General features: G+C 39.2%; 1 protein-coding gene across 1 annotated transcript; it reads right to left on the bottom strand.

Moving 5' to 3' along the window:
- Positions 1-4713: 4713 nt before the first annotated feature.
- On the bottom strand, positions 4714-15367 carry colec10 (collectin sub-family member 10 (C-type lectin)). Its single transcript, XM_083989158.1, has 7 exons — positions 15187-15367; positions 12813-12884; positions 9060-9131; positions 7404-7457; positions 6253-6348; positions 5937-6148; positions 4714-5536 (listed from the first exon to the last, which is right to left on the bottom strand). Exons 1-7 carry the CDS (start codon positions 15302-15304, stop codon positions 5279-5281), a joined length of 882 nt encoding a protein of 293 aa, XP_083845284.1. The 5' UTR covers positions 15305-15367; the 3' UTR covers positions 4714-5278.
- Between the last annotated feature and the right edge of the window lie 760 nt (positions 15368-16127).

The following is a 16127-nucleotide window of genomic DNA, read 5'->3' on the forward strand; positions in this document are numbered from 1 at the left end:
CCTTCTTCCTCTAGGTCAGTCAGACCAATCCAGGTTCTGGTGTTAAGAGTAGTGACAAAATTCTGCTCATCACTCGTGGTTATCATCACCAGATCCGATCTTCTTGCTTGACAGTCTTGTCTGCTTTCTCTCCACGTTTTAGTCTCTCCTTTCGCTGCATAGTAGCAGCTGTTGTTGAATCGCACCCATCCTTGGTGGCAATCTTTCTCTTAAGAGAGCACAAGCGCATTTCAGTTAGTCTGCTCTTGACACCATTAAGATTTGGGCGTCAGCAAGAAACACATTTTGCAATCTTAAGTCCCAAGCTCAAGATTGGTCTTTCTCTTATCAATAACAACTCAAAGTGACGTGCCCCTTTCTCAAGAATACTATCCTGAAACCCCAAATAATAGGAAAGGGCTGAAATGTTGACCTCACTTAAGTTCATTCTCACACAGTCATTTTTGGCTGCTTTGATTACAATTAGTGTTATTGAAAAAATACCTTCATGTTTGATTTGATAGGGGAAAACCAAAGTGTGTAGCAATGTAGGAGTTCTGCAAGGAGAGCTAGAGCATAACTCGACCAGTAGAGGGAAAATCCAACAATGTGACCCTTTATGCTGACATGGTAGTGTCCAACCAACAAAGTCATGCAGTATAAAATGCGCCTCAATCTTGGATGTAAGACTGGGTTAGGTTACTGGCATAGGTAAGCCAGTTTAACAGGCACACTACAGTCTCATGTTACAGCAAGTGAACACACAGTTTAGAGTTTTAAAATAACTGCCATAATAATCACTCTCTGTAACAACACAGAGATTTGTGCCTTGTAGTCATGCTACTGTATGAGCCAATACTTGGTCAAATGAAATAACCCAATTGTAGTTTTGCTGATTTGTAGAAAATTGAATGTTGACAGTTACACAAAATAAACTTTAATTTTCATTTTTCATTTCATTTAACAAGCTAGTTACCATGGAAAGTTGCTATTTTGGATACAAGATGTTCACAGTTATACAGAAGTTTTCATTATTGTTGTGTAACATTAAACAGGCAACATCCAAAGCTTGATACTTCTTATCCCAACTCTTGTCTTTGGGGAGTAGGCTATATATTTCAAATAGCAAGTCCAATCTAAACAACAACAAAAGAAGAATACTCTTGTTTGATTTGGGTTCACAGCTGTAGAGAGGAAACTGGAGAAAATAAAGATATAGGCTAGATAATCAAACTTGCAATCTCTTTCTTAGCTACATTTCTTACCTGCTGTGCTGTGATTTAACCGTCTGACCTCCTCTTCTAATTCATCGCGACGGGCAGCCATGGTTTTGTATTGGCTCTGCAGCATCTCTATGCCTTTAGTCAGATTACAAACCAGCTTTTGATTCTCCATCAGATCATCATGAAGTTTGTTCCACTGACTAAACTTATGGCCATCTGCAAAAGGTTAATGTAGAATGGAGCATTTAGTGGAGTGATATGGCTCTGGAAGCTGATTTTTTTTTTTTTTTACTCTCTTAAACTTTAATAACTGATACCTTATATACACTCAAGATATCAAGCAAATGTTGAGAGTTTTTGCTTTATACCTATGTTGAGGCAGCATTTTACTTACTCTGGACCACCGAGCCTAAAATCACAGACAGCAGAAGAAGACCCAGACACACTGCAGCAGCTCCAATCCACCGGACTGAACCACACGTTTTCACCATAAGGCAACGAGAAAAAATGGTCTAATTAACAAGAACTGATTAACAGTTGTCAGCCTATCTACATTTTGTCACCCTTCAGTTTCAGTAGATGTAGTATTATACATTTAATTAACTCAATAATGTGTTTATTCTTACCTGGACTTTGAGGTATCCATCCAAATTTTGATCTGTTTCCATTTTCCTGCAGACTCCAGTTGTCTATCAAGACCTCCTCCTCCTTCAATACCACTGACATCTCTCAGATTTGTGGTCATTTCTGGTTACTGGCCTTTAAAGTTCAGTGACTTGCTGACACAGCAAATACAAACCAATCAAAAAGGCGAAGTCTTTAAGGAAGCACTTTTTTTTTTCTTTTCTTACTTTGTCTGAGTTGTAGTGGATAGATGAAGCATTTCATTGACTTTCTCCAAACTGTCATCTTTTAACCATGTTGTTTGCAAACTTTGCATAATCATTTGTATTTACTGTTTTTACTTTCCACATGTATGCTTGTGATTGGTAGCAGTATGTTGTTGCAGTGTGTGGTTAGTTTTGGCCTAATATATCCCTGTCTATCTCAAATCTCAGTGTCAATGAAAGCAAAACTGCAAAATATACATTGTAAAAAAGACAGACACCATCTTGTAATATTATTATTGGTGGTGGTGGTGATGGTGATGGTGATGGTGATGTTACAAACCATTAGTTCTTGTTTGCAGAAAGGAGTCATAAGGGCACAGTTTTCATACACTCAAAAAAACCTTATTCATAACATACAGTACCACGTGAAACAATGAGGGGAACTGAAAGAGGACATTACCCCATCATGTTTCTCTTGGGAATGCAGTTCAAAAGTTGAAGTGAACACTTTCTTATGGGAAACCTTAAGTTTAGTTTCTATGAAACAATGGCAATATGCTTGAGCTACCATTAAAAAAAAAGTCCTTAATATTTTCCATGGTCAAATAGCACGTACAGTATGTAATTTGTAACATTGTCAATTGGCTTAATACATTTTTAATTATAACAACATCCCATTTATTTTACCCAGTTGCCAGTCCTCTTTTTTTGGATAATTGACAGGTGAAACTGGCCTACGTCTACCTCCACATATATCTTTCTCAACTTCCACTCTCACTAAATTAGTTTTTCCAGTACTGATGGCAGGGCCTGGCTTGTTATACTTTTGTAAATGTCACTCTGATGTTGAACTGCAGAGGGGGACAAAACCATCTGATTTTATGGCCAAATCACAGTATTAATATTCATGAAACATATAAAGTGCCAATTTAAAAAAAACTCTGCACTAATGTAACTTACTTTTTGCAAAGGTCAAAGTCCTCATAAAATATGACTTTGGCCCCTTCAATGTAAGATAATCCCTTAAAATCTGACACAGAGTTAAAAATGAACTGATAAGATTTTTGGCAGGCAAAGTTCAAGGTCACTGTGATCTCATGTGCTTGTGATTTTGATGCATCAAGAACGCCCAAAGGAAACTTCACAAACTTTGATTATAATTTGGTGATCAGAGGTCAAAGGTCAATGTGACCCCAGAAAACAACTGTAAAATTCATATGCTAACTATGACATAGTTTGAAACAAATGTCTGATATATATACCTATATATAGAAAGAAATAAATGGGCTCTATGCACAGCTCCACTACTTCCTGAACTTAATGCTGCTCCTTTGTTTCCTGTTTTACATTATTGGACAAACTGATTAATCCAGATGTGTCTGGCCATTGTGACTACTCAGACACACCTGGATTAATCAGTTTGTCCAATAATGTAAGACAGGAAATACAGGAGCTGCCTTAAATGAAACAACATGGTTAAAAGATGACAGTTTGGAGAAAGTCAATGAAATGCTTCATCTATCCACTACAACTCAGACAAAGTAAGAAAAAAAGAAAGAAAAGAAAAGTGCTTCCTTAAAGACTTCGCCTTTTTTATTGGTTTGCTGTGTCAGCAAGTCACTGAACTTTAAAGGCCAGTAACCAGAAATGACCACAAATCTGAGAGATGTCAGTAGTATTGAAGGAGGAGGAGGTCTTGATAGACAACTGGGGTCTGCAGGAAAAGGGAAACAGATCAAAATTTGGATGGATACCTCAAAGTCCAGGTAAGAATAAACACATTATTGAGTTAAAGCAGAAGTAAGCGATCCGGTCGTTTTGGCTAACTTCTTGTCAGCCGACGGAGTTAGCAGTCCCCGCCCTTGTCCCTATGTCACCACATTCACGTGCATCCCTTGGCTGCACACACAGAGAGGACCGCCCCTTTATGCCGTTCTCTCTCCTCATTGGATAAAGGTTGTAGGATACAAGGAAAGTTTTCTCCTCGGCTTACAGCAGAGCAGAGTGACTGACAGACCCGTGTTTCAGACCAAACACTCTATATAAGTGATTGCTGTTTGAAGATATAACTATTTAAGACTTATATTAACACAAATATTCCGCTTACTTCTGCTTTAAGTTCAGGAAGTAGTGGAGCTCTGCATAGAGCCCATTGATGACATCTCATGTCCATATGGTCAAAGGTCAAAAGGTCTCCACTGTGACATTATAATGTTTTGCGACATTTCTTGCCTTAAGTCACTGCTGTTGCTCAGAAGGGCAGAGATGTGTCCATAGTTGTTGAAACCTGGCTGGTTAGCTGTGGAATGAGTCTGCAACTTTTTTGTGAAGTCATCCTACACATTCAAACCTTTGTCTTTGTCCCAGACCTCGGCCTTTGAACAATCTTGAAGACAAACAGCTGTTTAAGTCTGTCACTTTACCAACTGTAGAATGATTAATGGTAGATACAGTGTGACACACACAGTTGTTACTTGTTCTAATGAGGTTTCCATACTTCTAGGTGTACAGTAGTTCAGACACACAGGCACACCCACTCTCACTACAACTAAACCAAGATTATCCCCAAACCACTACTCACTCACTTAAATAGTTGGCAACATATGTATGTGGCTCTGCAGAAAGTATCCCTCAGAAACACAGTTTCTGTTTTACATTTTATTCATCAGATATATCAGTGGCCTCTGGGTGGCAGAGTAGCAATAACAGCTGCACATTTCATCCTCAGCTTTGAGCAAGAGAGAGTGAGAGCGCTAAAAGTATACAGGTAGGCAGGAACCAAAGTTTCTGGATGAGATGTGTGTCAGCCAGATAGATAATAATACTTGAATTGAAATGAGCATGCTGCATGTTTGGATTGGTATTCATTAGACCCATGAAGTCATCAATTTGTCTTATTGCTAATGAGATGTGGAGAAATAAGGGGTATATTTAGTTTCCCAAGAAATCCCCCACTAGCTCATGTATGTTATAGAGCAGATCTTTTCACAAACAGTCTGTCAAAAGTTATAGATACAAGAACACAACACATAGCTCGCATCCGGATTGTACAACTGTAAAAACTTCAATGGAAATAGAAGAAAAGATCAACAGAAAATGAATCGGCAATTTGATTATCATTCGTTTAGGCATGAAAACTGTTACGAAATGCCATAAATTGCCAATACATAGGCTACTACAAAACACGACATGTATATACACTATATGTACAGTACACATTATGTATGCATGTCTGAACATATTAAGTCATGACGTTGCTAATGCAGGTATCGCTCTGTCTCCTCTTCCTGTTCCTCCTCCTCTTCTTCTGCTCTTCGGGAACTCACACATGAAAAACATGGCTGCCTCACACTCCACATGACCCCACGTTCCAGTGCTGCGCAGCTCCACGCAGCTGGAGTTTGTGGTTGGAGATAATCTGGAATTTAGCTCCTCTTCTTGACCCCAGGCTGCAAACCCCCACAGAGGGCTAGAGTCTGCATAAACAAAACTGCTTGTTCCATCCTGAGGACAAGAACACGGGAAAGAAATAAGCATCGGGGAGCACTCTCAAAAAATACGTTTCTCATCATTTAGTCAGGTTTCAGTGGAATTTGGCTCAAGATACTGAAAGAGGAAATGAAAACAGTGGTGGGGAGCATCAGTTTGTCGTCAAATTACAACAGTTTAAAACATATTTAAGGTAGTAGCAGTGTTTGTGATCCTACACAGTATGAAATGTCATCATCAATCATTCAGAGAGCTTACAGACTGCTCAAAACCTTGATTCAACCTGTATCATTTTTCTCTATGGGTTTTCTTTTTGTTATGCATCCTTATGGATCTCACCGTCTTCACCCTAAACAACTACTGATGGTTCATCTGAAACTGTAGGCCTGTGTTGTTTGTTCCGAGATCCACTTACTGTGTCCATACTTTGAGCATACACTCCAATGTACGCTCTTGTCAGTCCTGCTTGACTGATGTAGTCTGCCATGAGACGGTTGGTGTTGGTGGTTTTTGGCATGGCCAGGGTTCCTCCTCTCAGCTTGCAGTTCATCGAAGCCTCTCTGAACCTCTTTGGCTCCTTCACCAGCAAATAATACCTCTCCTCTGTTTCTCTCAGCCCCAGGATAACTGCACAGGCCGGGGGTTTAGGGTTAAAGGTCACTATAGGTTGGGTTGTTTCACAATTATATTTATAGAGTTTCCTGGGTTTTGTCTTAGGACTAAGGACTTACCATTTTTCAAAAACTTGACAGCGTTCCTCAGCTTGCCTGTATTGACGTCCAGTTGACCCACCACCTTCCTGTACCTGCCACAGTCACATGTGGTGCCTGTATGAGTAAGCACAGGGTGTTTTTGTGTGCAATGCACAGCACTTAATCACCCTCCTGACTGTGACAACAACATTGCACTAGCACCAGCACTAGTTTATCTCTCTAATCAAATCCTGATTCTCAGCTTTAATTAGGTTTTGTTTTCAGAGCAATTGTGTACGAAATGTAGCTGTATAGCTTATGATTTAATGCTTGGTTCTTCCTTTTTTTTTGCTGTCTGGCTGACTGGCTGAAGCTTTTGAGCCAGACACATTAGGCAACATTCATTATTTTCCCTAGTGATGCAGGCCCGCACAGCAGACATCATCTTTTCTACTTGACTCCCAGCTTTCTGACCTCAGTCTGGTCCTCAAGCAGGGGAAACACATGATGATAAATTAGATCGGTCAAATAGTCCACAGTTTTACCATGAAAAATCTTTGTTTAACTTTGTCTGACTGTTTAAAATCATTGTTCTGCTACATTGCCATACAATTTTGTAGGTCTAAAATAGGCTACACACACACACACACACACACACACACACACACACACACACACACACACACACACACACACACACACACACACACACACACACACACACACACACACACACACACACACACACACACACACACACACACACAGTTCAACCAAATGGATTTTATGTACCTGCAAACACACTTAAAGCTAAAAACATATCACTGCTCTGAAAAATCCTTCTGAATGCATGGATTCAGTGTATTTAATGCTGTGTGGCAGCAGTAGGGAGCATCCCAAAGAGCATCGAGAATGACTTTATAGGTTTCAAAATAATGTTTTTTTTGTTTGTTTGTTTTAATCAGTAACTGTCTTGAATAGTTTTCCCTGCTCCATATTTATTCATGTAAACCGCTTACAAGGCTGAAAATTCTGAAGAAACAGAGACAATTTCTATCTCGCTGTTTATTTTTAAATCCAAAATTGCTCTAACATCATGATGTTGGTTCATGGGGGACTGAATGGGGTCATAGTCTTGCATACAACTTGAAAACAAGCGATGTCTGTCTGTGAACTGCGAGCTAACTCACCTGGTTTCCCCTTTAGACCAGAGGGTCCATCCAAACCTGTGTCACCTTTGTCACCTGCAGAGGAAGAGATACCACAGATACCAAGTCTGTATCCTGGTTTTCAATCACCTAAGCATCTAGATAATTTACCCAGAACAACTTAACTTATTGGCATTTGCTTATGTTATGGTATTGTGTTGTAGTTACAATAGAGTGCCACCAGATGGCTGTATCATACACAAGACATTGTAAAAATTACTGTGTAACCTGTTGTTACCCAGATTTATATGTTCTCAATAGACATCAATATGGCATTTTACGTATTTTAGGAAGGTTAAGATAAGATGCAGCTTTTATGAGTTGATTTTTTCTTCAAACTGTATCTGCACTGCAGCGTTTGCAATGGAATTAAACCAACTGGCAGTTACAAATTTTGGGGAAGTGGAGTGTAGTACAAACATCACAATAGGCTGGTGTTGTATGAGGAAGAGCCCCAACAGTAACAGTAACTGAACTGGTACAATCTGACCAGCCTGCATGAGTGTTTTTTGTGATTTGGATGAATTTACAATTGGAGCACCCTGGTGCAAATGTGAATAATGAATAATTGAAAAGTAATTTCAGACTACCATGCTACCAATACTGCAGCTCCCCAGGGGATGAAAAGAAAAACTGGTCTGGTGTTATAGTGGAGATATCAAAGTGGGCAAACGCCTCCAAACTGCCCTGCTGCAGTTATTAGTAATTTTCCATATGAACAATAGTAGTTTTTGCTAAAATAGACATGAACACATCAACATGACCAGAATTCTGTAAAAGAGGGGCTGAATTTTATTTTGTGATTCCACTAAAGCCAAAATTCCCCTGAAAACATGTTTTTTCCAGGTGTTTTATGAGCTACAGGCACTCAGGATCAAGGAAAATCCAAACCTGTGACCTCACTCTTTTGCCTGAGATGGCTGATGCACAGCCACTTTCCTGTAAACGTATTAAACATAATGAATACTGGAGAATGCGTAGAAAGGCAAGAGAACGGGCTACTCATTAAAAAAAGAAAAAGAAAGTTAAGATAGAAATAGTTTCAGCCACCCTGGGCAAAGCAAACATATTACTTCATACTGTGGGATTACATCTTGGGATGTGATAAGTTAAAACATAAAGGAAATTAGGAAAATACAGGCTTTTTAAGGAAATTGCAACTGGCCTGAATCAATTTCTCCTGGCGTGTATTAGTCTTGGGACTAATTAAGTTTACTGATTTTCATACAACTGTCCTTTCTACTTATTTTAATGTTTTGAGACTGTGGTTATGGTGCAGCAGTCCAAGCTAGGAAGGAAACTATATTCCTTCTTTTAGGAAATTGTCAAGTACAACCTTCCAGCTGCATTATTTGACATTTTTGTAACTTGTTGCTGCAACTACTTTTCTGCATGAAAACGGTTCCTGACAAGGACAAAATTATGCACATGATAGTTACCAAGTCCATCTTCTTTCTCTCTCTCTCTTTAACAAGACGCTGAGGATTGGAAGTTTTTCTCTTGATTCACTCTCATTTGGTTACTATATACTGTACACAGTGTGTATGTATGGTAATAAGGCCTGTGTTTACACAACTACACGTAGGAATATGAAGTTTAGATTAAAATGGTATTACAATTACTTTCTTATTGTTTTACCTTTGTCTCCTCTAGGTCCCATCTTTCCTGTGTGGCCCACCTCTCCTCTAAGTCCCTTCTCTCCCGGCATTCCTAGGGAAGAATGAAAAAGAAGATGGGAAGTTGGAAGAGGATAACCATGGCGAGGAAAACATGGTAAAGAAATCCTGTCACCTTTGTTCTTATTGGTGAACTCCAGGATACTAACAGTATCCATAACATACCTGGAAAGGTGGAATACATAATATAACTGAGAACTAAGAACCTAATCCAGAGTAAATGTTATCGCTATGAATGGTCAGAATCATCACGAGATAAATACATTCAGGTTTCTTATTCTTACAACATTGACTGCATTGTGGTGTCTACCAGTTGTCTTTACTTTTTCTTGATTATTTTGTTGTTTTCAAGCACAATCAATATAATTACATGCTCCCATCTCATCTTTTAGAAATTGTCTCTGGCCCTAAGGCCTTTTTCCGGGAATTTCTGCATAGTTTGGTTCCTAAACAGATGCCACGATTATTATCATCATTATTATGTCAGTAAATAAATTGGAGGGAAAAAAATGTTGATTTGCGGGCACTAACTAAAGTCTTTATACTGAGAATCTCTTTGTGGAGTGAAGACAGTTAGAAAATGTGCATTGTTGCAGGACATGTCTTAGATACAAGAATAAATTAAACATTATTATTTATTTAAATCCATTATTTTCAGTTGCTCTTTGATTTCTGTACAGTACAGAGGTTGTAATCAATATGTTCTGGTACACTGAACATAATCTTTTTGTTTGCAAGCATCTGTATTGAGTATTTAGGATTGCCCTGGATTGCATTTTTGATCAGGTTATTATCGTCAACAATGACTGTAACTGATCACAGTCCTTCTCTATAATCTGATTACGGCTGCTTCGGTTTAGTGTTAGAAGAACTAACTGAGATACTGTGGACGTTAAGGCGTGTTAGATGTTACAGTGAAAGTGTAGCAGAACAGAGAATGTCAGAAAGCAAAACTGATATTTTGTGAGTGTGTGTGGGAAAACTACAGAGCAGACGGAGGCCTTTTGCCAGCACTTGAACGAGTATTTCCTCAGGAAACTATTCAACTGGAAATTAATGGTGTTTGAAACAGTAAGTGACACATTGGAGGGGCCTATTGCTATTAGAGGGATTTGCCCCATACGCACACCCACACACACACACACACACACACACCCACCCACACACACACACACACACACACACACACACACACACACACACACACACACACACACACACACACACACACACACACACACACACACACACACACACACACACACACATACATACACACACAGATATTCACTACTATTTCCTCCTTTTTCATGTTGATTTTCTGCCTGATGATTTGTGAGAAGTGTTGGCAGAAGGTGTGAGGTCTTATGGATTGTGTGCGGTCTGGTAGACTAAAGCTCCGGCCTTTGGGAAATTTCACTGTTGCGCTATGATCTGTGTAGAATTTTTGTGTAATTTTCAGTGTGAGAGCACAATCACAAAGTAAATATTTTAACAATAACGACCTGAGAACAGAATGCGAGTGGTCATTATAGGTGTTTGTTCTTTGCTATATGCAGAAATTGAATCTGTTGCTCTCAAGTTATTCCGTCTGTGTCTATAAAAGTTGATTAATGTTGTTTTCACAGTGCTCATGCTCGCCAGTTAAACTGTCTATCTAAACATCCAGATAACAGATCTTCCTATCACTGCACTCGCTCTTTATAATGGCCAACCCCACCAACTGGTTTAACGTCTGGATTCTCCAGCTGCTGGAGGATAAAGTAGGTGGAGACCACATTTTTCATTCTAATCATGGAGCCCAAGACACATTTTAAAACCTATTCATTCTGGATTCAATTGACTGGATGTTTTGAAGGCTAACAGACACCGTTAAGAAATGATAAGCAGACGTTGGATCCTTTATTACACAAAGCTTACTCAATCATAATGAGCAAATATTAATAGCTGTACTTCTTTTTTTTTTTTTTTTTTTTAGAGCTTAGAGGCCAGTGGAAAGAGAACTGGGTTACGTTAAACACAGGCTTTAAGCCAGATTTTCCATTTGTTGAGCAGGTTCTTCACAAGAATTAAGGACATTACATAACACCAGAATTTGCAAATTGTAACTCCACACTGCAACCCCAACAGCAGCTCTGAGCAGGGCACAATTCACACATGCTGAAGTTAAGTTGAGCTGTTTGTTGATGTTAATAAGCTTAGAGCAACAAATTGCTTTTGTTGCCCACTGGAGCATTAACGGTCATGTATTCCCTTTTCACCGTCCAAATTTAAGCAACTGTTTCCTGTAAAAGGGCCTAAATTAAGACGGGGAATACGTGCGTCATTTGTTGAGCTGCTGACATGCTGTAGTTACAAAATCATCATGAGAACCTGTGCTCATGCTTACAGTAAGCAAACACACAAACAGACAAACCATAATGACCGGGTTTGCTATAGTGTTGAAAAAGTTGAAAAGTTGAAAAATGTTCACGTATACATTCTTGCCTACTGTTGGAAGTGACTCAAACAGCTCTGGCATCTGTCTCTCGAACAGTATGATGGAAGAAGTGTGTTGTTGTTAAGTGTGTGCATGCATGTGTCTGTGTGAGTGAAGATCTGCAGAACAAGAACAAGAAGGGCAGCCAGGAGCTAGTGCCTAGTGTGTGAGCCTGCGTGCACATTGATGTGTTGTTGTGTGTTGCTCGCATTCCTTGCGTAGAGTACAGTGAACGTATGCGTCAGTGTGTGGTTGTCCGCACAGACATTTGTGTACGTTGTATGCCTGGTTGACTGGCCAGCTAGTCCACCAGCTCAGTTGGAACACATATGGTAAAGCGGCATGCCACTGCTTCGCTCAGCAGCAATTAACACGTCTGTTGTCTCCACGGAAACACAGCAGTGCAGCAGGTCTGTCTGTCACAGAGCAGGGCGGGCCGCTGTATCAGCTGCACAGCAAAGGAAAGCAGTGAGTTTAGAGCAGGAAAAAGAAAAAGCTGCTGCCAGGGCAAAGTCACACAGGCTGTCTGCTTGGGAAAAACTCAGAGCACAGAAATTCAGACTTGATTGTCTATGTTAAAGCAGCAGTGCAAATGTATGTTTTGTAATTTTTTTTTTTTTTTTACTTAAACAGGAATGAAGTTAGTCTTTACATTTCCTGCTCACCAGTTTTTCTCTTCTTTTCCTCTTTCGTCCTTGTTCACATTGAAAACATGCTGATACCCAAAGTGGGATGCGCTGTGTTACTGTTACATTCACGTGTATTCAAAATCAAGAGTTTTTTTTTTTAGCATGTGATACTGGGTAAAAGGCATAATAATAGAAGTCTAAATTTTACCGTTTTGTATGATTTGTTTTTGTACTGTTAATAATTTTACCAATTTTCAATGCAAGTGAACTTTTTTCAATACTTTTCTACCATGGTGCTGTTCCAGTATTGGGCCATTTTCAAGACAGTGGACATAACCGAACACTCAGGGGAGCTATATTTGAAGGATAGGCCTATCACTTGTCTGACTTCATTAGCAGTATGGGCGTTGTTTTCAACTGCCCATTGTGAGTCTGATGATGTTATATGAGTGCAACACTAACAGTAGTGAGTAGTGAGTGCTGTTATATTGCTCTTCTTTTCATTTTTAATTTACAGTTACCATTTATGACTGAGTGAACTACCGGTCGATCTCTTTTCTCCTGCTTTACATACGAAATACAGAGTAGATGTATGGATGCTGCATACCTGGAGGTCCTGGTGGTCCATTCTTTCCCAGTTTTCCCTGATCCCCCTCATCCCCAACTTCACCTTGATCTCCTGGATTGAAAAGGAAAGGCAGTAAAGATGGTGAAAGAAGGGCAAACTGGCCATTATGTTCTGAAAGGGCCTGCAGACAACTGAATATATATGGCTTATATGTAGGCTAGATGCTTTGTTTTGCCATTGTGGCAGCAGTTGAGTGGGCACATTCCCACTGACATAGATGGATCATCAACGGCATCACAGGAAGATGATACATTCGATCAACTCTCAGTTGGCCAAGAACCACTATACCACAGTTCTTTGGTGAGTGATTGTTTATGTATGAGTTCCAGTGAAAATCCTTTTGAGGGTTTGGGTGCAAGTAAGGCTGAATCACTTGTAAATCTAAACAAAAGATTGACTCTTCATTTTCCTTTTGAACATATGTCTAGCCTGGCTTGTATCTTTTTTTCAAAAGGAGCAGCCACCGGTGTAAAAGTGTTAATGACACGGAGATGAAAGCATAAATGAGGTGTGGGGTAGATATCTCCAGTGGATTCAAATAGCTCAAAGAGCTCTTGGCAAAAACAATCTTGAGAGGTTTCGGAGTATCTATTAGAGCTGTAATTTTACTACAGTTGGTGATGTCAACAGCAGTTTATGTCTTATTAAGTACTGGGCCTTGAAATGAAAGCTCGTAATAACCCCCTCTCTATTAGCCTGGAGGAGTACTTAGGAAAATTGATTCTTGGATTTTGCCGGCTGTGTAGAAACATCTTAAATCGTTGCTTTTCAAATGATGCTGCCTGTTTGAAATTATTTCCTAACTTGGACCACTGACATGAAACTATGTTCAGTGAAATTACTGACATGCCTCATTTATGTGGTTCAGGTGTCAAATCATCTCAAGATCTTCCATGTCAGTCTTATTCTTGCAGTGATTCAACATGTTAGTGAGCAACAGGATCAGTTTAGCTATTTGACATAAGTGAAGAAAATATACATTCATAGTTTACTGTCATCAAAATCAAAACAAATGTGTTTTGACGCAGATTGCTTTGACCCACGGTAACACCCTCACATCTTCAACACAACATTCCAGTAAAAATAGGCTATTTAGAAATGCTGAAGTCATAGTACCAGTAAATGTAGTTAAAGCATGTTTGTTTAAAACGCTGCATGGACATTGTTTCAGGGTATGAAACATCAAAAAAGAGCACATCCGACGCCCACTCAGATACAAAGACGTGACAATACACAAGCTCCAAGACTAACTCTGTGGTCAGTAGTATCTAGGAAGACTTTTGTGTCAATAATCAGTTCAGTTTAGTAGCAGCTGTCTAAACACACACTGTTCACGAAGGGAATTTCTTACTAGTAGACAAAAAATGCCCAAATGTTTCATACTTCCTAGTCACTTCTTACACACAGTATCACTGGGCCATTACAGTTAAAAGGTAAAGTAATATCTGCCGTGGAACAACTAAACTAACCGGTATGCCTGTATGAATTTTAAAGTTTAATGTCAAAGGCCTTGTTTACACTGGTGACACTTTTTTTTTTTTTTTTTTTTTTGCTTTTTCACTTGACAGACAGTCTCAGTTTCTACATGTTGGCTCCTGAAGTAACATCTCTGCAGTTTTAAGCCAAAACTGAAAGCCATGTTTTTCAGTAGCGTGAATGGAGCTGAAAAAACAATGTAGCTTAGCTGAACTGTGTGTTTTATTAGGTCTGTCTGTCTGAATCAGCAGGGGAACGAGCTACTGGATGTCATAAAATGGAAAACACACACAGGGAGGCATTCCCTCCAAAAGACTATGGGGTAGCAGACTGCTAGCTAATAAACTACAGGACATTACATGCTTAGTACCTTTACCATCAGCTCTGTAAACCCTGGAGCCTATTAGGGGTGTTTCCTCACTATTTTCCACTCCACTTTTTTGGGGATATCAAACAAAAACAAATGTCCACTGGAAGGACATTTCCAGCTCAGTAACACTCGTATACATTTACAGTGAGGTCATAAACTTAAATTGCCTTACATCTCCAAACAAAAGTAAAGATTTTGAGCACTCACAAACCTAAACAGCAAGTATAGGTACATGCACAGCACTGTGTAAGAAAATTTATGACAATACCTTTTTCGTTTTCCATACAAACATAATCTTTCATTATTTATTTGCTTTAAGATGATTAATGTTAAACTTGTGCTCCTGGGAAAACCTTTACAGTTCCTAATGCTGTGTTTACATTTTAGTTAATTTGACTTGATGTATTCCATGACATATCAGACCCGTGTGATCAATAGGATAAACATTTTAAAACAGAACAGTTTACACGGAGACAGAGACACATACAGTACAGGGACATGTGTTACCTTTAGCTCCAGGCAGGAGGGAGTTGGTGCAGACCTCTGGGGAGGCAGAGATGTAGCTGAACACAGCCGCACACACAAAAAGGACCAACAGTCTTGTACTGCACCTTCTCGACATCATCTTCTAACCATCACTGTTCACTGCTAAATGTCTCTGTACTGGCTGTGTAGAGTATTTCGTGTGCTGTTTGGACTGTTACTGTAGGAACCAGAGGATCAGTGCTGCTCTAATGAGGAAACATACTGCCAGACAATCAGAAAAGGCTGTGCTGGTGTTTGTAGAACACACACTCTCACACACATAGACACACACAGACACGGACACAGTTGTTTATAGAGTCTTATCAGCTACTTGTCATAATGTCAAACAACACATAACAGAGTACTGCATTCCTCTGATTCTCTTGGCCCCTGGAATTTAAAACTGTGATTACAAGTGCAGTTTGTAATAAAATGTAGATCGAAACAATATTGGTGGATCAAGAAAATGATGGGATTTAGGATTGTTGTAGTATCCTTTTACGCTTTTACTACCTAACATTTTTATTTATTTCCTTCACCATTTCACTAATGTGGTAAAATGTACAGACCTCAGTGTTGCAAAAATTATGATGATTTCAGTGTATTTTGTGTGATATATTTCCACACCTCACTCAGATTCTTCTTAGAATTAAATATTGCTCAAACATGAAAACATAACGAATGGAAGGATTGGGTTTTGGTTTGGCCAAGTTTGTTAGACTGTTGTTATTAGCTGAAATTTTTATTTTTGCAGAGGAAATAACAAGAGAGAAGCTGAAGTTACAACCCTGCTCATCATCTAGAAATTTGTCATTATTATGATACCTCTCACCTTTGGGGACAATAAAGGCCCATCTCCTTTTCAAAGCTCAATGGAGAATGAAAACTAACATTGTTTATACATATAGATTATATAATAAGTA

The sequence above is a fragment of the Trachurus trachurus genome, assembly GCF_905171665.1.
Source record: "Trachurus trachurus genome assembly, chromosome: 16".
NCBI classification, from domain to species: domain Eukaryota; kingdom Metazoa; phylum Chordata; class Actinopteri; order Carangiformes; family Carangidae; genus Trachurus; species Trachurus trachurus.